General features: G+C 40.6%; 1 protein-coding gene across 1 annotated transcript in view; it reads left to right on the top strand.

The window, feature by feature from the left end:
- Positions 1-9,770: 9,770 nt before the first annotated feature.
- Positions 9,771-25,257, top strand: part of HSD17B12 (hydroxysteroid 17-beta dehydrogenase 12) — a 165,170-nt gene continuing 149,683 nt past the window's right edge. Inside the window, exon 1 of the mRNA XM_019470161.2 lies at positions 9,771-10,070. Coding sequence (XP_019325706.1) covers positions 9,911-10,070 — 160 coding nt within the window. The 5' untranslated portion in view covers positions 9,771-9,910. The remainder of the gene's footprint in view (positions 10,071-25,257) is intronic.

The following is a 25,257-nucleotide window of genomic DNA, read 5'->3' as shown; positions in this document are numbered from 1 at the left end:
AACAACCCAATAATCCATTGGTTCACTTAATGCTTATTGAGAGCCTACTGTACATTTATCAGGACTACATTGGTGAATGAAAAAAATAGACCTTTCTGGAGCTTTAAGTATAGATGCTGTAGGATGAACTTTGGTGCTTTTGAAGACCATAGGGTAGACCCTTATGGCTTTGAGCTCAGTAACAAGAGAGGGCAGGGGCCAGAGTCAGGTATGCTTCCTTAGGATACATCCATGCACAGTATTAGTTTTCTATTGTTGCTGTTACAAATTCCCACAAACTGGTGACTTAAAGCAACACACACTTAATATCTGACAATTCTTTAGGTTAGGATTACCAGAAAGAACTCACTGGACTAAAGTTAAAACGTTCCTTTCAGAGATTGTAGGGAAGAGTTTGTCTCCTTGCTTCTTTTCAGCTTCTAGAGGCTGCCCACATTCTTTGGGTCACTGACCTCTTCCTCCTTCTTCCAGCCAGCATCACTGCAGGTCTCTGACCATTCTCCCATGGCTGTATCTCCTTTTCTGACCAAAGTTGTGACAGGTCCTCCAATTTTAAGAACCCATGTTCTTAGGTTAAGCTCACCTGGAAAATCTCCCTGTCTTGAGGTCCTTAACTTAGTCATATCATCACAATACGTTGTCCTATAAAGTAGCATTCACAGGTTCCAGTAGTTAGGATGTGGATCTCCTTAAGTGTGGGGAGTGTCAATGTTTTGCCTAACACACACTTACACATACAAAGGTAGTTATGTAATGAATATTAAAACTTATATAGAAATTATTTCAAAAAATGGAAATAAATAAAATGAACACAAACAAAAAGACTGGACCCTGAAACAGGGGCATACTCATTTTAGAAAGAATAGTTTTTCATGTATATATTATCAATATGTCTCTGATGAGATACTGCCACTGACATGGAAGAAAAAAGAAATCGAGAACTACAGCTATAGTAAACAACATGGATAATTCTTAGAAACGTGATGTTGAGTAAAAAAGCAAGTCCCAGATGACTACCCAAGTACAGTTCATAGGTCTATAGATGAGTTTCTTTAGGGCTACAATGCAGATTGATAAACTGGGTGGCTTTAAAGAATAAAAATTCTCTCACAGTCTGTTGGCTAGAAGTCTAAAATCAAGGTATGGGTAGGGTCATACTCCTTATGAAGGCTCTAGGGAAGAATTCTTCCCTGCCTCTTCTGTTTTCTGGTGGTTGTTGGAAATCCTTAACATTTTTCAGTTTGTGGCTATACCACTACATTCTTCAGCTCATAGGACCTTCTTTCCTCTGTCTCTCTGTGTAACTCCAAATCTCCCTGTCCACATAAGGATACAGTCATTGGATGTAAGGCCCACCCTAGTTTAGTCTCACCTCATCTTAATTTGATTACATCTGCCAAGACCCTATTTCCAAATAAGGCCACATTCATAGGTGGGGGTGAGGGGAGTTAGGATTTCAGCATATCTTTTGGGGGACACAAACCCATATAGTCAGGTTTCCCAGGAAACAGACTCTGAGACTGAGATTTGCTTGCAGGGGATTTATTTATGGAGTACCTCGGGAAACAGCATCAGTAAGGGAGGGAGGGAATCGGGATTTGGCTGAGGGAGAAGTTGAACTGTGACGCAGGAGTAACAGAAGCCTGGGATGATGCCACACAGGGCTCTGAAGGTAGGATGGCCTCACAGATGTCCATAGTTGGGATAAGTGGGCCAGGCATTTGTATTTCTGCTTTAACTTGGCATTGGATGCAGCCTGCCCATGTGAAAGGGGAAAAGAAGCTCCCTTCAGCCAAGAACAATTCCATAGAGGAACACAACTGGAACTCAGCAACCAGAACTCTGCAAATAAATGTCTTGGTCCTGGAGGGGGTATCAAGATTGCATACCCTACTGTATTATGGTTTTCAATAGATCTCAAAAATCAGCAAAAGTGAACAATATATTATTAATTCATATAAATTTGTGATAAATTATTTACATGTATGTATATGTCTATATATGTTCTTAGTTTTTTGGTTCTTGAGTTGGATGGTGAATTTATAGTTTTTAATTATATTATGATTTATAACTAACTTATGTATTTCATGTAATCTTTTGCGTGTATCAAGTGTGTAATCTCTGCACCTGATGTGGGACTTGAATTCATGACCCCAAGATCAAAAGTTGCATGCTCTACTGACAGGGCCAGCCAGGCGCCCCTGTGTCAAATATATTTACAAATATCATAAGAGGAAGAAAGAAAACTAGGCAAAGGTAATAAATATTAAAGTAGCTAGAAATTTTAGAAAAAACATGAGTAAAGATAGCAAATCCTGAGTCCATTGCTAAAGCATTCCGAGGAAGAAAAACTTCCCCTGAAATTCCCTAATGTTCTTTGCTTTAGTTTGCTTGTATTACCGTCTAATGTTATGTTATTTTTGGCTGAAAGTATGATATTGACGAAGAATATTGTTTATTTTCCTTTTCACTTAATTTTGAATTGATTTGTTCACCATGGCACTAATTTATTTTAAGTGAAAGAGGGGGTAAGGTTGTTGGAGTGATTAATAGATCTGTTGGTGGAATAAAGAAATCTAGTTAATGCACAATATTGATATGTCAAGTTTTCACCATGGTATTTTTTTTAAGTGTATTTGTTTATTTAAGTAATCTCTACACCCAATGTGGGGATGGAACTCACAACTCCAAGAACAAGAGTTGCATGCTCATAGGACAACTGGGTGGCTCAGTGGGTTAAGCCTCAGATGCTTGAGTTTGGCTCAGGTCATCATCTCACAATTCATAAGATCGAGCCCTGCATAGGGCTCTTCTGGGTTCTATTGGGCTCTGCGCTGACAGTGCGGAGCCTGCTTGGAATTCGCTCTGTCTCTCTCTCTCTCTCTGCCTCCCCCTGCTCACACTTTCTCTCTCTGAAAATAAATAAATAAACATTAAAAAAAAAAAAGTCACATGCTTTTATGCCTGAGCCAGCTAGGCACCACTCACCATGGTAGTTTTGATGGTATACTGAGTGGAGAAAGAAAGTTGTTGGAGTATGTTTGTATGATCACAGTTTTTACTTTAAAAAACGTGTGTGCAGGGGCACGTAGGTGGCTCAGTTGGTTAAGCATCTGACTCTTGATTTGGGCTCAGGTCATGATCTCACCATTTGTGAATTTGAACCCCACATCAGGCTCTGGGCTGAGAGTAAAGAGTTCACTTGGGATTCTCTCTCTCTCTCTCTGCCCTTTCTCTGCTCATGCTCTCTCTCTCGCTCAAAATAAATAAACTTAAAACATTTTTAAAAAGTGTGTGTGTGTTGTATATATCATATAGCTTTATATTTACGTAGAAAAAGAAATGGAAGAATGCACTCCAAGTTGCCAGGTGCCATCTGTGGGGATCAGAAATGGAGTGGGCTACTTTTTCACTTTATATACTTCTGTGAGCTTTTGAAACTAAAAAATAACATTAAAACATATGTTTTAATCACTTGTTTCAAAATGACTGGCTTTAGTTTTTTTAGGCAAGAGTTCATCTTCATGCGTTTTTTTTCCTTGTTGGAAAAATGGCAGTGCTACCATGACATTCGAATGGGATAATAATGTATGTGAAGTCAAGTTTGAAAATGCTAATGCAGTATTGCGGCACAATTAATGTGAATGTGCATGTCTTATGGTAATATTATTTTTTAAAGAAATTAAATATTAACCTGTTGGAAATCTCCCAATTTCTCATGCCAAAAAATTTAGTTTCTTTTATCAAAATTTTAATGTTTATTTATTTTTGAGAGAGCAAGACAATACGAATGGGGGGAAGGGCAGAGAGAGGAGAGAGAGGGAGACACAGAGCTGTCAGCACAGAGCCCGACGCAGGGCTTGAACTTGGGAATGGGGAGATCATGACTTAGGCCGAAGTCAGTCATCCAATCAACTGAGATACCCAGGTGCCCCCCAAAATTCAGTTTCTTTTAAATGTGTTAGTTCATCATGCACTATTTTTTTTTTTTAATTCTAGGATTGAACACCTTCTCACCTGAATTTAAAGGAGAGATTAAGTGCAATGTTTTGAGCTATGCTTAAATGAAGATGAAATAGAAGAAGACAGAACTGTTAAAAATATGTAAGTTTTATTACATGGCCAAATGAAGGATTCAGCTTTGTTGTCATGGTATTCTTAAAAATTCCTAGCTTCTATGAAATTCCCTAATTATGGAATATTCTTTCATTGTATTGAACTACTCCTGATTTCATCATGAAAATTTGATCTGAAACTCAATTTACAGAAATACTGAAAATGAATTTAAAATTAAATGGGACCATCTGTATACTAATATGATTCAATGTTGTTGATTCACATTTTCTCCAGATTAAAGACTGTTCTGAACTCTAAGTCTTTGAAATAAATGAGACTGAAATTTAAAGTGGTTGTGTCTGAGTATGTTACTTGTAAAATGGCCAATTATTTCTAGAAACTCTTCTACTCTCTGTTAATCATTTTTTTTTATGTTGCCTTCTCTGAGCTAGTTATTGAGACACAATTTCATAACCACACCTTTTTAGCCGAAATCCCAATTCTGCCACTTTCTATATGTCCATAGGAAAGTTACTGAAATGTTTTAAGCCTCATTTTCATCATCTGTAAAATGGGGTAAGAATAGTACCTACCTCACTGAACACTTAATGCCTCTCTGCCAATCACTGCTAAATGCTTATATGGTCCCGTCCCATTTTACTGTTGTAAAATTTTAATGCTTAATAGCTAAATCTGTACAAGATCATACAGCCAATAAGAGGTGGAGTTGGGATCTGGTCCCAGGTTTATCTGACACCAAAGCCTGAAGTTTTATAGTACTCCTTCCTCTTTGGAAAGTTATTAATGGTTCCATATGTTTGGTTAGGATGGCTCTGCAAATCTCTGGAAACCCTGGTCTGTATATTAAATTTTAGCATAGAATACTGCTGAATAGGAGTAGACCATCATTAAGGGTTCCTGTATGCATTAGAGTTTTTAAGTGGTTCATAAAATTTATCCATAGACAAAGGACTGCTGTTCAATTCCAAAAGTCTATAACCATCTGGAACCCAAAGGGCTTACTCTGGCATAGATCATTTCACTCTGCGGTGCTACTGTTCTTCTAGTCAATAGAATAGTTAATATTCATAAAAGGCTGAGGTGATCAGAATAAATGTGTGCATTTTTAATAAAGATTATTCCTGTTAATTGCTCAGACATTATAGGAAAAATAAATGGCTACCAAAATGAGGTGGTTTCAGTCTTCAACATTCCCTCAGTAAAAATACCATACTCAATATGAATTCTAACAACAGTAGAAAGTTAATTTCTTTTTTTACTTTTTTTTTCTTTTTTAAATTTATTTTTGAGAGAGAGACAGACAGAGTGTGAACAGTGGAGAGGCAGAGAGCAAGGGAGACATAGAATCCAAAGCAGGCTCCGGGCCCTGAGCTGTCAGCACAGAGCCCAACACGGGGCTCGAACTCACCAACTGTGAGATCATGACCCGAGCTCAAGTTGGACACCTAACTTATTGAGCAAGCCAGGTGCCCCAAAAGTCAATTTCTATGGTACTTGTCCTTGTTTATTAAAAAAATCCAAAATCAACAATTATTTTTTGTTGTCTGTTTATTTTTATGTCAGTTGCTGTGGTAGGTCCTGGAGGCACATGTGTGTGTTCTTCAAAATCACAACCAAACCCTTAGTGGGTATTTGTTGCTCTCTCCTTTCCTCTACCTGGCCTTCCTCTGCCGAGTTTATTTCTACTTAACCTTAGATCCTAGCTCAAAAGTCACTTCCTTAGACCTTTCTGGGCAGTCTTCTCTTCCCATGAAAATTAGGTCCTCCCTTTATCCTCTTTCCTTAAGCCCTATTCTTTTCTTCTTTGTACTCATTACAATTTTTATCATATAATCAATTGGAAATGTACTTAATGTCTGCCTCTCCAGCTGTTTTCATTTATTCATCATTCATTCACTCCATGGGTATTTATTGCATACCTACCAAGTGTCAGTTACTCTTAGATGCACATCTTAGGTGAACATACAGTGGTGAACAAGAAAAGGTTATTGTCTTCATGATCTTACGTTACTGGGAAGATGGACAAAACCCAAGTAATCAAACACTTTGAAAGCATTAAGTGTTATAAGGAAAATAAATTAGGGTAAAAAGATAAGTAGTGATGGGGCAAAGGAGAGGAGGCTATTTGGTCTATTCATGTAGGTCCATCAGAGAAAACCACTTTAAGTGGGAGATCGTGTGAACAGAAGCCCAAATAATATAAAGAAGTGAGCTTTAGGAGATAGAGGGTAAGAGGTTCTGGAAAGAGAACAGGAAATAGAACTGCTCTGAGACTGCAGTGAACTTGACTTATTTGAGGAAATGCAAGAAGTGTGGCTGGAATCAAGTGAACACAGGAGAGCGTGATCGATGCTGCTGGAGAGGTGAGGGCAGAGAAACGAGCCTTGGAGGATTTTGTTTTTAATCTGATTTATAAAGTCATTGAAGGGATTTGAGCAGAAGAAATGATATCTAATCTACTGGGGGAAAAAAACCCACTCAAGTTGCACAGAGAACAAACCCCACGACAGATTCAGGGAGACCAGTTAGGAGGAGGCTATTCCCATATTCCAGGCAAGAAATGCTTGTCGTTTGGATTAGGTTGTTAGTAGCAGAAGTGGGGAGTAGTGATCAGTCAAGATATATTTTGGAGATAATGTGAACAAGACTTGTTGAAGAATTGAAGATGGGAATGAAATGCAAAGAAAAAAAATCTAGGTTGACCCCTAGGTTTTACACCTTAGAAAGCCAGTAAATAGTGGTGCCTTTAACAGATTGGAAGAAAAGACGACGTGTGTGTGTGTGTGTGTGTGTGTGTGTGTGTGTGTATGTGTGTGTATGTGTGTGTGTGTGTGTGTGTGTGTGTTTGATGGGGATGGATTCCGCTTTGAACACGTTTCCCTTGAGATGTTTATTTAAAAATTTTTTTTTCAATGTTTATTTTTGAGAGAGAGAGAGAGAAAGAGACAGAGAATGGGTAGGGGAGGGGCGGAGAGAGAGACACACAAAGAATCCGAAGCAGGCTCCAGGCTCTCAGCTGTCAGCACAGAGCCCGACACAGGGTTTGAACTCACAAACTGTGAGATCATGACCTGAGCTGAAGTTGGATGCTTAACCAACTGAGCCAACCAGGCGCCCCTGAGGTGTCTATTCTTATTTTACATCTGAATGAAGATGTTGAGTAGGCAGGTAGAGATTACATGTTTATATACACCTCTGAGCAGAAGTTGAGCCTGCCTAGAGACATTAGGAATTCATCAACTTACAGTTGATATTTAAAACCAAGGGATGGGATAAAATCATGTAGGGAGACTGCGGAGAGAAATAAAGAGACCTGGGGTCTGAGCCCAAGGGCACTGCATCATATAGAGGCCAGCATGATGAGGGGCCACTTAAGGATTCTGAGAAGGATCAGCTGTTGAGGATAACAGTGGTTACCCATTGTTGAATGGTAGAGCAGGATGAGGACTAACAATTGACCATTTGCTCACTATTGTATATCCAGTACCTAGCTCAGTTTCCGGTACATAAGGACATATTTGTTGAATGAATGCATCTTCACTTCGATTTATTTGACACATCCTAGAGTGTCTCTAGGATCCAGGCACTGTTCTACATTCTATGGATTCACAACATCGTGTTCGCAATAATTTTAAGTTCTAGTGGGGGTCATAGACAGACATACAAATGCATCAAAAATACACATTGTCAGTTTATTTTTTTAAGATTTTAAAATAATCTCTATACCCAATGTGGGGCTCAAACTTACAACCCTGAGATCAAGAGTCACACACTCACATGGCGCGCCCGGGGGGCTCAGCCGGTGAAGCATCCGACTTCAGCTCAGGTTATGATCTCATGGTTTGTGAGTTCTAGCCCGGTGTCGGGCTCTGTGCTGACTGACAGCTAGGAACCTGGAGCCTGCTTTGGATTCTGTGTCTCCCTCTCTCTCTGCCCCTCCCCCACGCTCACTGTCTCTCAAAAATAAATAAACATAAAAAAAAAGAGTCACACGCTCTTCCTACTGAGCCAGCCATGTGCCCCTGTATTATTAGTTTATACCTCTCTTTCCCTCCTAATGCCCTATTCTATTTTTTAATACAAAATTTTTAAGTTTATTTATTTTGATAGAAGGAGAGAGAATCCAGCGTGGAGCCCAAGGTGGGGCTGGACTCAGGGCTCCACCTCACAGACTGTGAGATCATGACTGGAGTTGAAACCTACTGATCTGCCCAGGTGCCCCCCTTCTGCCCTATTCTAAGGAGCATGAATATTTGGAGGGCCCTTAGCAGATGAGCCATGATGAATCAGGATATATACATTTGCGGCTATATGGCACATGAAGACTTTGGCAAAAGGGAGAGGCTGAGGGGGAGGGATGGTGGGATTTCACTGAATTGGACAGGCAGCCTCAGCCAAAGATATCAAATTCAATTAATATAAAATGTGCCTGCTCAAATCCCTTGGCTGAATTCAGTTGACAGTTTATAAAAAACAGTAGCAGCCTTAAGGTTATACTTTTATAAGAGAGTAGAAAAAGAGTGGGAGGGTGTGGTTGGGCAGGGAGAGAGAAGGCTCTTAAACTAAATATTAGAAAATTGTGACCTTTGCGTCAAGTTAACCGTTGACCCTCAGAATTATTACCCTTAAATTCCTGCCTTTTTTTAAAAAAAAAGAAAATCTCCAGTGTTGAATCAGCAGTCTCTACTGGTTAGGAAAAATTTTAGGTGTCTTACATGAACTCAAATCCATGCCAGAAAAAGAAACAACTCTTGATGGGGCGATGAGAGTTGCATTACACAATTTCTTTATTGCATTACGCAATTTCTTATACTTAACTTTGCTGAGGTAGTTTTCTTATCTCTACTAGGACCGCACACTTTTGTGTCCCCTCGCACCCATCTCTCCTCACAGAAAATGTAAATTAAAAAGAGAATAAAAGAAAAATCTCTATTGTCCTTTAAGGTCCAGTTAAACAAGGAGTCCCTTCCCCAAACTACTTATTCATCAAGCTGTGTTCCTCCATTTTTCATTCATCTTACAGCTCTTCTGCCACTGTGCATTATAGTTGTTTGAGTCCATGTAGTTATTTACTTTGAATTCCAAGACCTTGGGAACTGTGCTGTTTAATGCTCAGGGCGGAAGGGAGCATTTAGAAGGTCCACAGTAAGTGCCTGTAACCTGAGGGAAGATGCGCTGGGTGGAAGGCATAGAAACGGGAGATGCAAGCCTTTATTCGGAAAAGTTTATGGGAACGATAACGGCACATTTAACAATGAAAAAGAAGTGTTTAATAAAGAGGTGAAAATAAAACCATGACTCCACGCCCACTTCTTACTACCACCTTTCCATTCACTCGTGGCTTCTGAGACCCCATTCCCTCCTAAATCCCGAGCTCAAACGAGGCTGTCTCACTGGCCAATCGGAGCGCTGTCTTCCGTAGTCGTGAAGACTGCTGCAGCCAATGAGAGACCTGGGCGAATTGGTGGGGTGAGACACGCCGCCCTCTGGCGGAATCCTGGGGGCGTGGTGGCGCGCTGGGCGGGGCTGAAGCTTGATTGGCAGGCGAACGATCAGCAGTCTTAGAACGGAAACGCGGCCGGGGGCACGCCAGGGGGGACATGGGCGGGGTAGCGAAACTGGAGTCAGCCAATGGCTGACGCACTAAGCACAGAAGGAACGCTAGACCACCAATGGCGGCACGGATATGGCGCCGTGGGCGGGGTTTAGGCCGAAAGAGGCGCAGGAGCAGCGCCTGTTAGTGTCGTCCTCACCGTCACGGGCAGGCGCTTCTTCCTGGATTCATTCATTCGTTTTTTTCATTCACGAAGGTAGTAAGGCCTAGTTGAAAGCCATGGAGAGCGCTCTTCCTGCCGCTGGCTTCCTGTACTGGGTGGGCGCAGGCACCGTGGCCTACCTGGCCCTGCGCATCTCGTGCTCGCTCTTCACGGCCCTTCGGGTCTGGGGTTTGAGTCACGAGGTAGGGGTCGGACCCGGGCTCGGAGAATGGGCAGGTGAGTGCAGTCCAGCGCCGCCGGCCCCTTCGCCTCTGCGGCGGCTCGCGCTGCTCCGGGCCGGGGCCTGGCGGGTGGTGACCAGCGCCGGGCCTTCCCCTTTCCAGGTCCCCTGTCCTTCCTGAAGCTCCTGCGTCCCGCGTACGCCCCTGACCCCATTAGTCAGCTACTGGCTTGCCTAGACTTGTAGAGGTTTTTAAATACTTAATACGTTGTTGGCCCAGCTCAGCGAAATCTGAAGTGCCACTTGGTGGGTGCGGGAGGAATCTGGCCGGAACTGCCAGGGGCTTGTGTCCTTTAAGCCATTCCTGGTTCATGGCCGGGAGTCAGTCACCTTGCTGCCTCCCCAGTCACGGTGTACGCACCTTCGTTAGCCCCTAATGAGTGTTTTTAAAGTAAAGTTTTTCGCTTGACCTGAATAATGGCCCCGTGCTGACGATGAAAGCATTTTGTTGACTTTTTTGGGGGGGAGGGTGGACGAGAAGGACATAGAATTTCAGAAGTCTTTCTGCTTTTTGGAACCTTACCTGTCTCTAGTTACTTGGATTCGGCCTATTTCGTATCATTTGCAATTTTTTAAAAAAATTCTCCTTAAACTTTTCTGGAGTCTTAATGTGCAACATAAGTATTGCTTCTGCAAAACGGTAACTTGCTCTCTAGCAATCAGAAATACTTTTTGCAGAAGAACATTTGTAGCAAAAAGTATTCCCACTAAGAGCTAAGCACATGGATCTAGTTCCATTCAGTTGGAGGATTTTAAAAATGAAAGAGAAAGGTCGGATTGGAGAAGTTGGGAAAATTACCTGCAGGGAAGTTGTGCACTGGCTTTTTTTCTATATTTTTTGTTTCTGTATTTTTCATTTCTTTGGGCTTAAACTTTAAAAAAAATTTTTTTTTTTTAATTTATTTTAGAAAAAGAGAGCACGAGCGGGGAGGGGCAGAGGGAGGGAGAGAGAATCTTAAGCAGGCCACACACCCAGCGCTGAGCCTGACTCTGACTCTGATCCTACCTCTGAGCCACGACTCTGGGATCAGGACCTGAGCCGACATGAAGAGTCTGACCCTCAGCCAAGTCAGCGGCTCCTCTGGGTTTTGTTTTGTTTTGTTTTGTTTTAAACCAAGTAGTGTGCTATGGTTGTTCTCTGTAATGATTTATTCTGCTGGTTTATGATTGAATGTTCACTTGACCGAGCATTTTATTGAATTTTGGGATAGTTAGGGGTTTGCCTTCAGACTGGACTCAAGTGAGGTAGACAAATAATGTAACAACATAGTCTTTATTCATTCAAAAACATTTAAACATAAGATGTAAGAAATTAACCTTTTGGGACAGCCACATAAACAGAACACATCTCAAGTAGGAATGGATTTGTATGAGTTCTGTCCATGATGTGAAGCAGCTATTCACATTATAGTACTTATTTTTAAAAAATCACTTAGTGTTTTTTGATATTCCTTGAAAAACAAGTGAAGTGCTCAAGTTGATTATTATAATAAAGTTTATGATTTCGCAATTGACTTGCCCAATTTCTTGATTGTTGTTTGGAAAACTTGCTTGTGAACTTTTGAAATAGTTACACAAGATTCCAATGCATTAGGAAATTCTATATCAAGATGAAGTTTTGTGGTTTGTAAGCAAAGAGTAATGTTAATAATTTTTTTTTAACTAAAATTGACCCTGGTGTCTAATAATTCTAATGATCAGAGTCATCTATATATGAGTTTATAGTAAAGGTATTGAAAAGATTTGGCTCCAGAGGAAGGATATTTGATAAATTGAAGGAAATGTTTAAAAGATTTAGAAGTGAAATTTGAACCAGAACATTGGGATATAACTGAAAGGATCATAGTGTCTAAGTGACACTTTGTTGAGTTCAGTCTACCTTGGATTGTTAGAAAAATCTCTTTTTCAAGTACTTATGCAGAAGAAATGATCAAGTTGTTATTTGTAGCATTACATGTATGTGGTGGCCTGGATCTTAAAATATTTCCTTTACCTCTCCAAATTCAGGGAATCTTTGAATAACAAAATTAAGAGTAGCTCATCTTAAACAGGTTATTTGTATCAGTTGGAGGGATGAACTGCAATAATTTGACAAAGAAAGCAGCAGAGATGACACTTGAATAATTAGGGTTAAACAGATTAAAATTAGATAATTTTTTCAACCAAAGTTAGGATTTTGGAATTAATTTTTGTGCGTAAATAGTACTAATAAGTTTTTCCCCTATAAAATGGGTATCTTAATCTTGTGCAGCCTTCTTCGAATAAGTGGTGTTAGCAGGCCGTATTATGGAGGCATTATCTACTTTCTGGTACTAACATTTAACATCTTCCTCTCCATAACCTATTAAATATTTTAAGTATTATGTAGTAATGTGCACTGAGTTGATAATATGTTTTTATTCTTGTTATTCTTAAGTCTCTTCGTGTGAGTATGTTTCTCAGATTTTAGAATCTGAAGGGGAGGGAGTGTGGGTCCCAATTTTTTTTTTTTTTTTTTTGTCTTTCCCTATAGTAACTGGTGCATTGATCACATAGCTTTTCTAAATTTAAAAACAAAGGCTTGGAAAAATAAATACATCGTATGTATAGCATGGCTACTATAGTTAATAATACTTTACTGTAAATCTGAAAGTTGCCAACAGATTAAATCTTGAAAGTTCTCACAGCAAGGGGTGTCTGGCTGGCTCAGTTGATAGAGCATGTGACTCTTGATCTTGGGGTCATGAGTTCAAGCCCCACGTTGGGCATAGAGCTTACTTAAAAAAAAAAAAAAAGTTGTCACCACAAGAAAAAAATTCTGTAACTGTTATGGTGATGGATGTTACCTAGACTTATTGTGGTGATCATTTCACGATATATACAACTGTCGAATCGTGATTTGTATACTTGAAACTAATATAATGTTGTATGTCATTATATCTCAACAAGAAATAAACAAACCCTGAAAGTTTGTAAAAACTCGAAAGCAGGTATTCTTTGCAATTAGTAAAAATATTTCAGATCACATATTCCTAGTTAGGGTCTTAAGACCATCCATTACTTGGCCCACACTCTGATCTATCTCCTTTGTGAGTTAGGTCTTTTCCCTGCTTCTTTTCCAGTACCATTTCCACCCGAGTTAGGAATTGTGCTGATTTCACTAGGACCCGTGTAGATGGTTTTGCCAATATTGCCTGTCATTGTTATGCGAAACTTGTATCTCTTAGGAGAACAAAGAACTCCTGTGAAAGTGGAGCTTTCGTTGTTGGAAGGTCACTGTTGCAAATAATCAGAAGAAGATTACTAACAAAAGTGGTCAGTTTGTACTAAATAAAGGAGAGAACAGTCATTGCTGTGGAGGAATAAAGAATGTAATCTGTAGGCTTTGGTTTAAGCATAGATAAATTTTGCATTTATTTAAGCAGTTTCCATCATACAATTCATCTAAAATGATTGATATTGAAATAAAGTGGAGGTGATAGATGGAAAGGCAAGGTAAGTATACTTCTAAAGCCAAGATACTTCATAACTTTCAACCCACGACCACACTCTGAGCTCTTGTGTTTAGTTTTTAATGGAGAGGATATTGCTGCAAGCAGCAAAGAATAAAGGATCCACTGGGGCGCCTGGGTGGCTCAGTGGGTTAAGCGGCCGACATCAGCTCAGGTCATGATCTCCTGGTTACGAGAGTTTGAGCCCTGCATCAGGCTCTGTGCTGACAGCTCGGAGCCTGGAGCCTGCTTCAGAATCTGTGTCTCCCTCCCTCTCTCCTCCTCCCCTGCTTACACTCTCTCTTTCTCTCTCAAAAATAAACAAACAATAGAAGAAAAAAAAAAGAATAAAGGATCCACTAACCAGTGAGATTTAAAAAATAACTTCATAGAGATATAATTCATACCATACAAGTTACCCATTTAAAGTGTATAGTTCAATATTTTTATTATATTCACAGGTTGTGAATATAACCATTATAATTTAAGTTTGGAATGTTTTCATCCTCCTTAAAAGAAAACCTATACCTGTTAGCTGTCACCCCCCCAACCCTCACCCCTTCAAGCCCTAGTCAACCACTAATCTACTTTCTGTCTATATGCGTTTACTTATTCTGGATATTTCATATAAATGGGATCCTACAATATGAAGTATTTTGTGACTGCCTTTCATTTAGCACAGTGTTTTCAAGGTTCACCCATGTTGTGGCATATTTCAATGCTTCATTTCTTATCGTTGCTGAATACTGTTCCATTCTGTGGAGTGAGTTTAGATTTTGCAAAAGGTTTTTTACCTCTGCATTTTGCTGTCTGCACATCTATATTAGCAGATCCCTGAGATTTTGCAGCTTTGGATGCTGATGGAACTCCATTTGGCCCTGTAATATTCCAAGGTTTTCCTAATTTAGTGGACAGTGAAGACTTAGAAAGGTTATGGGTTGGTGGGGTTCTTTTGTAAAAAAGCCATTCATCAAAACTGGCTTTGTTTAGCCAAGCTCCAAGAATCAAAGGATTCTGAAAATCAGGTGTGATGCATAATTTCTGTTTTTACAGCGGATAACTACACAGGATTGGTCTAGTTACCTCCAGTGGTTGAAGGCTGCTTGAGTAACTAAGGTCTGTTGACAGTAGGTCCCTTTCTTAGGCTTTGCGGTATCACATCATTTGAGGAATTATGTATGAAATGTTAATTATTTCGATTGGCAATCCCGGAAAAAATAAATACCATTGAATGCTTGAAGTGTTCCAGGCACTTGACATAGTCTATATTTAATCTGTCTCTGAGCTATGCTCTATTATCCCCGGTGTACAGAGGAAGAAACAGAGGCTTAGGTAAATGACTTCCCTTGTCTATGGTTTCATAGCTAGTGAGAGAAGATCAGGATTTGAAGCCAAGTTGTCCATTCTGCAGTGCACGTGCTTGCGTGTTGGTGATTGGTTTACACACTGCATGAGTAAGTACTTGGGGGTGGCTTCCTTTATATCCTAGGCATATATTGCTTTTTATTAAATAATTCTTTAAGCTTTTATTTTTAAGTAATCTTGACCCTGAGATCAAGAGTCACATGCTCTACCGACCGAGGCAGCCAGGTACCCCAGAACACATCGCTTTTAATCGAAGGCACACTTTCAAATTTGCACATGCTTGGTATCTCTGGAAGCATTGTAGACTAGGGTAGAACGTTTTAGAATCAAGTAGCTCAGGATTTTCTTCAGAGTTATAACCGTGAATCTTGTTGCTCCATGAAAAAACACTGGAAAGGCGGTCAGGCGCCTTAATAAAGCAAAGCGTTTGACTACCATCACTATGGGTGGATCTGACCTCAGATGCTGTTTATTTTCTGTTTATTACTCTGGTGTTCTCCGATGGACTCAGTGATGCTCTGGAGGTCCAGCTTGATACATGTAATATGCTTCCTGTTGACATTCAGGAGACTTGAGTATACCTGTTCTTGCTGGTGAGCTGATGTTGTTCACAGTCGTGCCATGTTTTTTAAGAATCCAATTTTGTTTGTTTTTTGTTTTAAAGCAGGGCAGGTGAAGGAGGGCAGAGAAACAACATAACAGTTCTGGAAGGTATTTGTTCGTTCTGCAAGTTAGCTCCAAAAAGGGAGTCCATGGGCCTGAATGGAACAAGGTTTCCAGATTGGAGTTAGCAGGGCAGCCTTAAAGATGTTGTGCTAGAGCTGTGTGAGAGGAAGCTGAGGCGGAGGAGAGTCAGGCCGAGAGCATGCCTTGGTCTTACTTGCAGGAGAAACCAAAGAAGGTTTTCTGGAGTTAGAAATTCAGCCTCTGTACTCTGAGCTAGAATATCTTTTCCCCACACCCTCTCATTAGCCCTCACTATCCCCCTGCCCCCCTCTTTTTTTCTTCCTTCTTCCCCCCCCTCTTTTTTTATGCAGTGTTAAAGTTTCCTATTTAGAGGTCAAACCTGAACCCTTGGAGGCTCACACCTAGACTTGAATTTTAGCTTCTCTACTCACGAGCAGTGTGTAACATTGAGGAGGGTAGTAAACATCTCTGAGCCTCACTTTCCTCATCTGCAAACTGAGGATAATAGTGCGTGCCTGTTTCATAGGATTCTTTTGAAGGGTAAATGGGAATACTTATTCTATGTAAAACAGATAGTACAGTGCCTGACACACAAAGGCTGATAACATTATTAGTAATCTTATTAGCCTCACTAGCATTATGTACTAATTACTTGAGCTAATTGACAAGGTAAGTCTTGGTAAGAAAAAGTTAATTTCTGGGGCGCCTGCATGGCTCAGTCAGTTAAGCGTCCGACTCTTGATTTAGGCTGAGGTCATGACCTCACGATTCTTGAGACTGAGCCCCGCGTCGGGCTTTGCGCTGACAATGCAGCGTTTGCTTGGGATTCTGTCTCTTTCCCTCTCTCTGCCCCTCCCCTGCTCATGTTCTCTGTCTCTGTCTCTGCCTCTGTCTCTCTCTCTCTTTAAAAAAAAAAAAAAAGTTGACATCTGGGTGACCACATCTTCAGAAAGAAGATTATCATTGCTGTTGCAACTGAGATTATTGAGCTTCAAAACTAATTTTTTTTCGTTGTTTTGCTTGGTTGAATTGAGGATAATTTATTTCTTTCAGTTTCTGAAAAAAATGTGCTGAAAGATTTAAATAGTGAGATTTATAAGTTTAGAATACATGGGTAAGTGGATTTGAATAGATCAGTTCCCATGCCATCAAATGCCATTTGTAGAGAAGGATAAGTTAAAAAAACACTTTTTAAAAATAGTGTACCTTGGGGTGTCTGGATGGCTTAGTCGGTTCAGCATCTGACTCTTGATTTTGGCTCAGGTCATGATCTCATAGTTTGTGAGTTAGAGCCTTGCAGCTCCTTGGAGCTGATAGCACAGAGCCTTCTTGGGGTTCTCTCTCCCTCTCTCTCTCTGCCCCTCCCCTGCTCTCTCTCTCTCCCTCTCTCTCTCAAAAAATAAAAAAAATAAAAATAGCGTATCTTTTTCACTTGAGCTGCTGTAACAAAAATACTATAGGCTAGATGGCATCTATAGACACCATAGACTGTGTCATCACATGGCAGAAGGGCCAGGGAATCCTCCAGAGTCTCTCTTATAAGAGCACTAATCCCATTCAGTAGGCTTTACCCTCATGACCCACTCGCCTCCCAAAGGCCCCCCCTCCTAATGCCATCACATTGGGAATTAGGATTTCCACTTAAATTTGGTCCTTACCACACAAATTCAATCTATAGCACAGTGGATCCTTTTTTCCATTTCTCTTCTCATATTTAGTGAAAATAAAAATATAGCAGTTTTCATCCATCTTCTGGGATAGATGGAGGTTAAGGTTGGGAGGCTGGGTAAGCAGAGCCTTCACTGTGCTTGGTGGAGAGTTTGATATATTCATTTGTCCATCCACAACCACAAATACTGTTGAGTGCTGTCCATGGACCTTGGAATAGACCAACGGGCTGGTGAACAGCAATCACCAAACTGTGCTGTTAAGTGATAAAGAAGACCTGCTTGGTTCTGTGAGAGCTTGTGAGTGAGGCCCAAGAGAGCTGCCCTGGGGACGTGATGAGGGAGCTGAGATCTGAAGGGAAGGGAAGAGTAGCAGCAGGAGCAGAAGGAACAGCAGGTGTTTGGCTCCTGAGGCCGGATGTTGGGCGGCTTGCATGAAACAAGGCCTGAGTGACTAGAGCCGAGAACGGGTGGGCACGATGCAAGATGAAGAGTGGAGGGGGGGAGATTGGGCCGGCAAGCAGGGCTACTGAATCTACGCCAAGGTCAGGGAGAACAATTGAAGGGATTTTAAGCACAAGGATAATGTTGTGGAATTGCAACTTTAAACAGAATTCCTTGTTTCTATGACCTTCCTGATACTGTTGCATTGCCATAGAGATGGACCAGTGCAAGTTATTCAGATCACCTCAGTCAAAATTGCCTTAAAAAACCCAAACAAACCCAAAATGCAGATTCATACTTTAGAGTGTGGGTGACTACTCTTGTGCCATTCATTCCTGGTTATCATCTTTCAGAGACCATTTCTTCCCTGGGGGAAAATATCTAATCACCATGGTGTAGGAAGTTCTGCTCTTACCAGGGACTGGGTGATAGGGTTGTTGAATGAACTCTGAAACTGGGCTACTGCTTTTTCGAGGTCAGTCCATAAAACCATGGTGTGGTAGCTGAGAAGCCTGCCATAAATCCAGCACCAGAGGGAATGCTGTGTTTTATTTACTCATTTTGTCTAGTGAAACAATGGGTTTGCCCTGTCTCTGACTGGCAGTTCCAGGGAGACTATCCAGTTTCTGCAGAGTTCATCTTTACCACCATTAAGTGAAGTTACTTCTATTTAAATGATCTAGTCAGTGGGGCAAGGGAGGAAAGGCTAGCAGACTTAAGATTTAGAACAATGACTATCTCTCAAGAGTATTACATGGGTTAACAGTAGTGATAAGGAGACCATTGGCTTTGGAATCAGAATAGCAAGGGTAAGCTTTGCTAGTGGCTAAAATGTTTGAAGTTGGGGTGCCTGGGTGGGTCGGTCGGTTAAGCGCCTTTTTTTTTTTTAAATTTTTTTAACGTTTATTTATTTTTGAGAGACAGACAGAGGCAGAGTATGAGCAGGGGAGGAGCAGAGAGAGAGGGAGACACAGAATCTGAAGCAGGCTCCAGGCTCTGAGCTGTCAGCACAGAGCCCGACACGGGCCCGAACTCACAAATCACGAGATCATGACCTGAGCCTAAGTCGGACGCTCAACCAACTGAGCCACCCAGGCGCCCCCCCTTTTCAAAAAAAAAATTTTTTTTTTAACATTTATTTATTTTTAAACGTCTAATTCTTGATTTCAGCTCAGGTCCTGACCTCCTGGTTCGGTTCAGGAGATCGCACTGTGCTGACAGCATGGAGCCCTGCTTGGAATTCTCTTTCCCGCTCTCTGCCCCTCCCCCGCTCACACACGTGCCTCTCTCTCAAAATAAATGAACATTAAAAAATAAATAAAATGTTTGACATTGGGCAAAGATAGTTAACCTCTGAGAATAACTTTCTTCATCTATCAAATGGGGCTGATACTTTTCAGGAGTATTATGACAATGAAGTGAGTTGTAAATGAGGTTCTAGTGACATCTTTTATTTGTATACATTACTCTTATTTGATGAAGAAGGATTATCGAAGCCAAGAATAATGTAGTTCACTCAGCTGATAAACTATTAGAAATATGAAGTTATGAACTGATCAGTTAAGAGGAGATTAGTGCCATGAGAGGAAGATTTCTGGCTTTGTGAAAAGATTTACCAAGTGCTTCCTTGAAATCTGGCTCCCCTTAGTGAACCTCAGATACGAAGGTTTAGGAAAATTCAGTTATGTGCAACTTTTCCACTGAATTTGTAAAGACCTTAAAATTATCTTTGACTCTTCTTCTCTCACCCCACGTACAGTCTGTTAGGAAAGCTCATTGACTTTAACTTAAGAATATCTAGAATCCAGTCCCTTCTACACTGGTGTAAGCCACTGAAATCTCTCATCTTGATAAAATAGCAGCCTCCTGTCTCTCCGATCCAACATTGGCATCCCCCTACAGTCGATTCTTCTACAACAGCCAGAGTGATCCTTGCAAAGCTCATGTTGAATCATGTGATCCTGTACTCAGATCCCTCCCCTGGCTTTTCATCCTGTTCCTATTAAAAACTTCTGTGGTTGACAAGGCTTTCAACCACCTGCCTCCTGGCTTCTTTTATCTCTGACCTCATTTCTGCCTACTTTTCCTCTCTCTCTCTCTCTCTCTCTGTCACCCTCCCAGTCACTTTCACTTCCTGCTTGAACACGCTTCCTTGAACTCACTTCCTTGGACGTGTTTGGCACTGCTGCCTTAGAGCCTTTGGTTAGTCATTCCTCCTGGAAAGTCGACTCCTCCGCCCCTGCCCATATCCACATGGCTAACTCTTACTTCCTCCCTCCTGCCTTTAAACTCACAATCCTCTGTCCCTGACCCCACTTCTGATCCCCATTAGCCTGCTGTCCTTGTCCTTTTTCATAGCACTTGTCACTATCTCCCATGTGGTATACTTTGCTCATTTATGATGTTTCTTGTTTGCCTACCCCTTTTTTGAATGGAAGTGCCATGAAGGACCAAAGTCTGTCTTTTTTGTTCACTTATGTATCTCAAGCACCTAGAACAGTGCCCACACATAGTAAATGCTGATGTATATTGGTTGAATGGATAAAAATATCTATTAAGTAAGGTTTTCCAGTATTGTTGAGACTAAGGGTTAATGAACTTGGTGGGGAAATTATATTTTCTTTCTCTATTCTCTTAAGTGATTAGTTATAAATGTAAGAAATATTAACAGTTTCCCAATCTCTAAAATGAGATTGTTTATTTATTTATTTATTTATTTATTTTTTTTAATATATGAAATTTATTGTCAAATTGGTTTCCATACAACACCCAGTGCTCATCCCAACAGGTGCCCTCCTCAATACCCATCACCTACCCTCCCCTCCCTCCCATCCCCCATCAACCCTCAGTTTGTTCTCAGTTTTTAAGAGTCTCTTATGCTTTGGCTGTCTCCCACTCTAACCTCTTTTTTTTTTTTTTTTCTCCTTCCCCTCCCCCATGGTCTTCTGTTAAGTTTCTCAGGATCCACATAAGAGTGAAAATATATGGTATCTGTCTTTCTCTGTATGGCTTATTTCACTTAGCATCACACTCTCCAGTTCCATCCACGTTGCTACAAAGGGCCATATTTCATTCTTTCTCATTGCCACGTAGTGGCACATTCTCATTGCACATATGCCATTGTGTATATAAACCATAATTTCTTTATCCATTCATCAGTTGATGGACATAAAATGAGATTATTTAGTATAAAAACAAAATATAGATTATAATCTCAGGAAGAAGTTCTCCCAATATAGACTCTGGAATTAGACAACCTGCTTTTGAACCCCAACTCTGCCAGTTACAAACTACATCATGCTGACTTCTGTGTGCCTCAGTTTTCTCTTCTGTCAAATCGGGATAATAATAGGTTTGATATGATGATTACATGAGTTAATAGGTGTGAAATACTTAGAACAGTCTTTGGCATTTATTTACCAAATGCTACATAAATGTTAGGTGATACTGTTGTTATATCAGCTGTCACTTTTACTTGTGGGGGTAATTCTTCTTCCCATCTATATCCATCTTCTTTTTCCCAGAGTTTTCATAATAATTTACTGCATATTCCCTTCGGGATGGCTATCGATCCTAGCATGTCTAAAATTCAGCTTCTTTGCTCTGTCTTGCTTGTTCTGGACATCCTTATTCTTGCTAATTTTAGAGTTACCCAGCCTCTAAATCAGGATGGCAAATTCAAATGTCTCCAGCAGGTTAAGTAAATGAGTGAAGTGGACCAGGTGTAAATGCGTGTGTGGGTACCGTCCCAGAGATCAGTCATGGCATAGACTCCTCCTCCAGTTGTTACCTGTCAGTAACATTGGCCCTGTCCCCTTGGATTCTTCCTGAGAAGCCCCAGATAGCAATTTTCAAATGGAAAGTTTCTTAATTTTTTAAGACTGAGGCACATTTCTCAAGTGTACTCTGTGGACCAAGTAAATTACTCCAGGGGGTCAAATGCAGCAAGTGACCAGCCTGCTCCTTCACCTCACGTCTTAGAATCACACTCCTTTCCCCCTCTAGCTAGGAGAGTGCCATCACACTGAATCTACCAGCACAGGCTCTCTCCCATCCGTACTTTTCTCCAAGTTCCTTGATGTATCACCTCCCTATGGCGGTGTGTTGCAAGTTTCATCTTCCCCCAAAATCTCGAAACAAGCTACCTGATACACCTTACTCAAAAACTTCAAGTTACCTAATGTCTACACAGATACCAAGCTGCTTAGCCCTTTTTCATCATATTCTTATGTCTATTTCTGGTCTCATTTCATAATGTGGCCCTTTCTGCATCTTTTCTTGGATGCATCTCCAAATGACTTACTGTGTCCTAGACATGCCTGTCCTTGCATATTCTTTCTGCTTCTGTGTCTTTGTGCAGGGACATGTAGTAGTTTCATTGGCTGTTGAATGTTGATCTCACTCTGCTAGGAGTGCTCTTTCTCTTCCTATTACACACCCTTCCTCACTCTTCCTCTGTGTGAAATTCTACCCACTTTTCAGAGGCCAGATTATGAATTTTTCTGGCTGCCCAGGTGGAAGTGTACTTTTGGAACCCTGATAGTGCTTGTTTTCTATCTTGTGCGCTTTTCCCCATTTTACCTTATTAGTCATTTGTGTGTACACACACATGCATATGCAATACCTCCTTTGTTCTAAACTATAAGCCCCTGCATAGTGCACAGTAAGTAATATTTGGTGAGTGAATATTTTTTCCTTGAGGTTCTGGTGTATTTCATTTGGGGGTGGGGTGTTTTGCTTGGGTTTTGTATTTTTTTTGCAAAATGTGCACACCATATTTGTTTTTTGCTTAAAAAAATTTTTTTTAATGTTTATTTTTGAGACAGAGTGCAAGTGGGAAAGGGACAGAAGGAGACAGAATCTGAAGCAGGTTCCAGGCTCTGAGCTGTCAGCACGGAACCTGATGAGGGGCAGATCATGATCTGAGTCAAAGTCGGATGCTTAACCAACTGAGCCAAAATAGGTGCCCCATTTTTTTTAAGTTTATTTATTTATTTTGAGAGAGAGAGAGAGTGAGGTAGTGAGTAGGGGAGGGGCAGCAAGAGAGAGAGAGAATCCAAAGACTGTCAGCATAGAGCCCAACACAGGGCTCGAACTCATAGTTCAGGAGATCATGGCCTGAGACAAAGTCGAGAGTTGGACACTTAACCAACTGAGCCACTGAGGCACCCCCATTTTTCTTTTTTGCTTTAAAATTTCAAGTGACACACACCTAAAAATCTAGATTGAAATTAAACCAAGGCTGGTTAGATAAAGAATGGTTATAGAATTATTATATTACAGCAGGGCCTGGATAACAATTTGAAAGTGTGAAATGCAGTGAGATCAAAAAGATGTCCTTGAGTAGAATTCGTAATAAGCTAACCTTTTTTCATCTGTGGTTTTAGGAAATTGTTACAGGAAACCAACCACTCTGCTACATGTAATAAACACTTAACTATTAATGGAATTTTAATAATATATATATTGTTCATCTCCAAATCTTTACAGAATTCTTGGAAATAGATTTTCTTTTAGGAAGAAAGACTTTTCCAATTAAAGTTTTGGCAAAATCTTGCTAATTGGTAAGGTTGAGTGAATTAGTGAAAAAAGAACTCTAGGATATGTTATTTTGAAGTCCTGCTAAAATGTGCCCAAACCTTCTAAACACTTAGACTTTTTAAATTGTTGGAGACATTGAACCAAATTCCCTGGAAAACTTCTTGGGTGGGAAAGTCATTGATTGGTAAATATGTATAGCCAATAACTTCTAGAAAGTTCCACAGAGTGTGTTGGATATGTAGTTTATTTGCCTCATGGAAAGAAATGAATATGACTGTTGGTTGATAATTTTTACAAAACTTTAGTCAGTCATTTTGTGAGAAACTTAAGAAAATTGGAATGTCATCAGGAAGCAGAAGAGAACAATGATGGAGTGATGAAACCAGAAGGGCTATTGAAGAGGGTGACCTCTTCAGTTGAACTCTTAGGGAAATGTTCTGAAAGAGGTAATGACTTGCTCAAGATCATACATCCAGTTAGAGAATGGCCAGGCAAGGCAGGTCGGTGGCTAAGGGCAGAGAATGGCGGACTCATCCATGGTAGACTGAGCTGCAACAGTGGCAGGAGAGATGTAGAGTAGAAGGGATTTGTCAGGGTGGTCGGTGCTGACAACAAGGATGTGGGCAGAATTGGACTTCTTTATATATTCAGCAACTGGTATGGGGCAAAAACAGCCCTCACTGTCCAAGTGCCCGACCTCTTGAAGAAATGACATGCACCTCTACCCATCAAGGGTGCCATTATGTCATGCTCTTGGTACACCCTTTCACAGTCATTAAGACTGGGGTAACTTTCTCATTAAATACAATGGTGTAAGCTGAGTGAGTTGATCCAAATCTCTTACCTACTGTCTCAGCTGTGCTTATACCCCCAACTACAGATTATGTTGATGACACTGAATTGCCAAGGAAATATTGTATTGTTTTAGTATGTGTTCCTCAAGGTGGCCAGGAAAGGCTACAGTATCTTTTAGAAGTTTAAATGCCAGTTTTAGTGCTCCCTTAACATTCCTAGTATGTAGAAAACTCATTCTCCAGATTGGTTTTATTGTAATGACTGGCATTAACTGCTCACGACCAAGCTAACTCCAGTAGAAATATTGCCAAGCTTGCTTTAATGATAGCTGAACCTCCAGACTTGTCACATAAACAGAGCTAATGCAGTAAACAAGCTTTCCTAATCTTGCGCATTCAGTCTAATAATTTTGCTATGGAACAGGGAACTGCTGCTTATCTGTGTTTTCCAATACCTCTCTTTGCCTGTCATGTGAAAGGAGGTGATGATCTCTTTATAGATAATGTGAAAAAAAAAACCACAGTGGGTTAGACAATAGTGTTCACACATTCTGAATTAGAGGAGGCTGAATTAATGATATTTTACTGTAATGATGACATATTAATTTGCAAAGTGATTTTGCAAGTATTCTCAGATGGTTTCCACAACATCCCTGCAAAGCAGGTTAGGGTTGGTTTTGTTATTTCTACATAATATGCCAGAATCAGGGGGAGATACAGTGACCGACATCGGGGTTACAGTCAATGACAGAAGAAATTGAATCTAGGTTTTCTGGCTCCAGCCTCCATGTTCTTTCCACTTGCCTGCCAAAGTTCCTGATAATGATTTTTAAGGCAAGTTGGAATACCTGTACAAGAGCTTATACGTTGGAGACTTCCTCAGACGTTGTCTAAAACTGAAAGGTCGGTTTATGCCACGGTGGTATCCAAACTCCCATGGATCACAAGAATAACTGCATGTGCTTGTTAAAAATAAGGACTGTAGGTCTTCACTATAGACCTACTAAATCAAAATCTCTAAGAAAAGAATGTGGGCAAATGTATTTTTAACAAATAAAGAGGATTCTTAAGATCATGCATTTCGGGAAACACTGGACTATGGTCAGGCTAGCCCTAAAAGAAGACAGGGGACTTACACACGCAGCCTTTTTAGCCAGATGTCTATTCTCCGTACCAGGGCTTGATTTATAATAGTGTTAAAACTTCGGCGATTTC

This window comes from Panthera pardus, unplaced genomic scaffold, assembly GCF_024362965.1.
Source record: "Panthera pardus isolate Hobbes unplaced genomic scaffold, ASM2436296v1 HiC_scaffold_12, whole genome shotgun sequence".
In the NCBI taxonomy this organism is placed as follows: domain Eukaryota; kingdom Metazoa; phylum Chordata; class Mammalia; order Carnivora; family Felidae; genus Panthera; species Panthera pardus.
The sequence above is the reverse complement of the archived record's forward strand: the minus strand, read 5'-3'. Positions and strand labels throughout refer to the sequence as shown.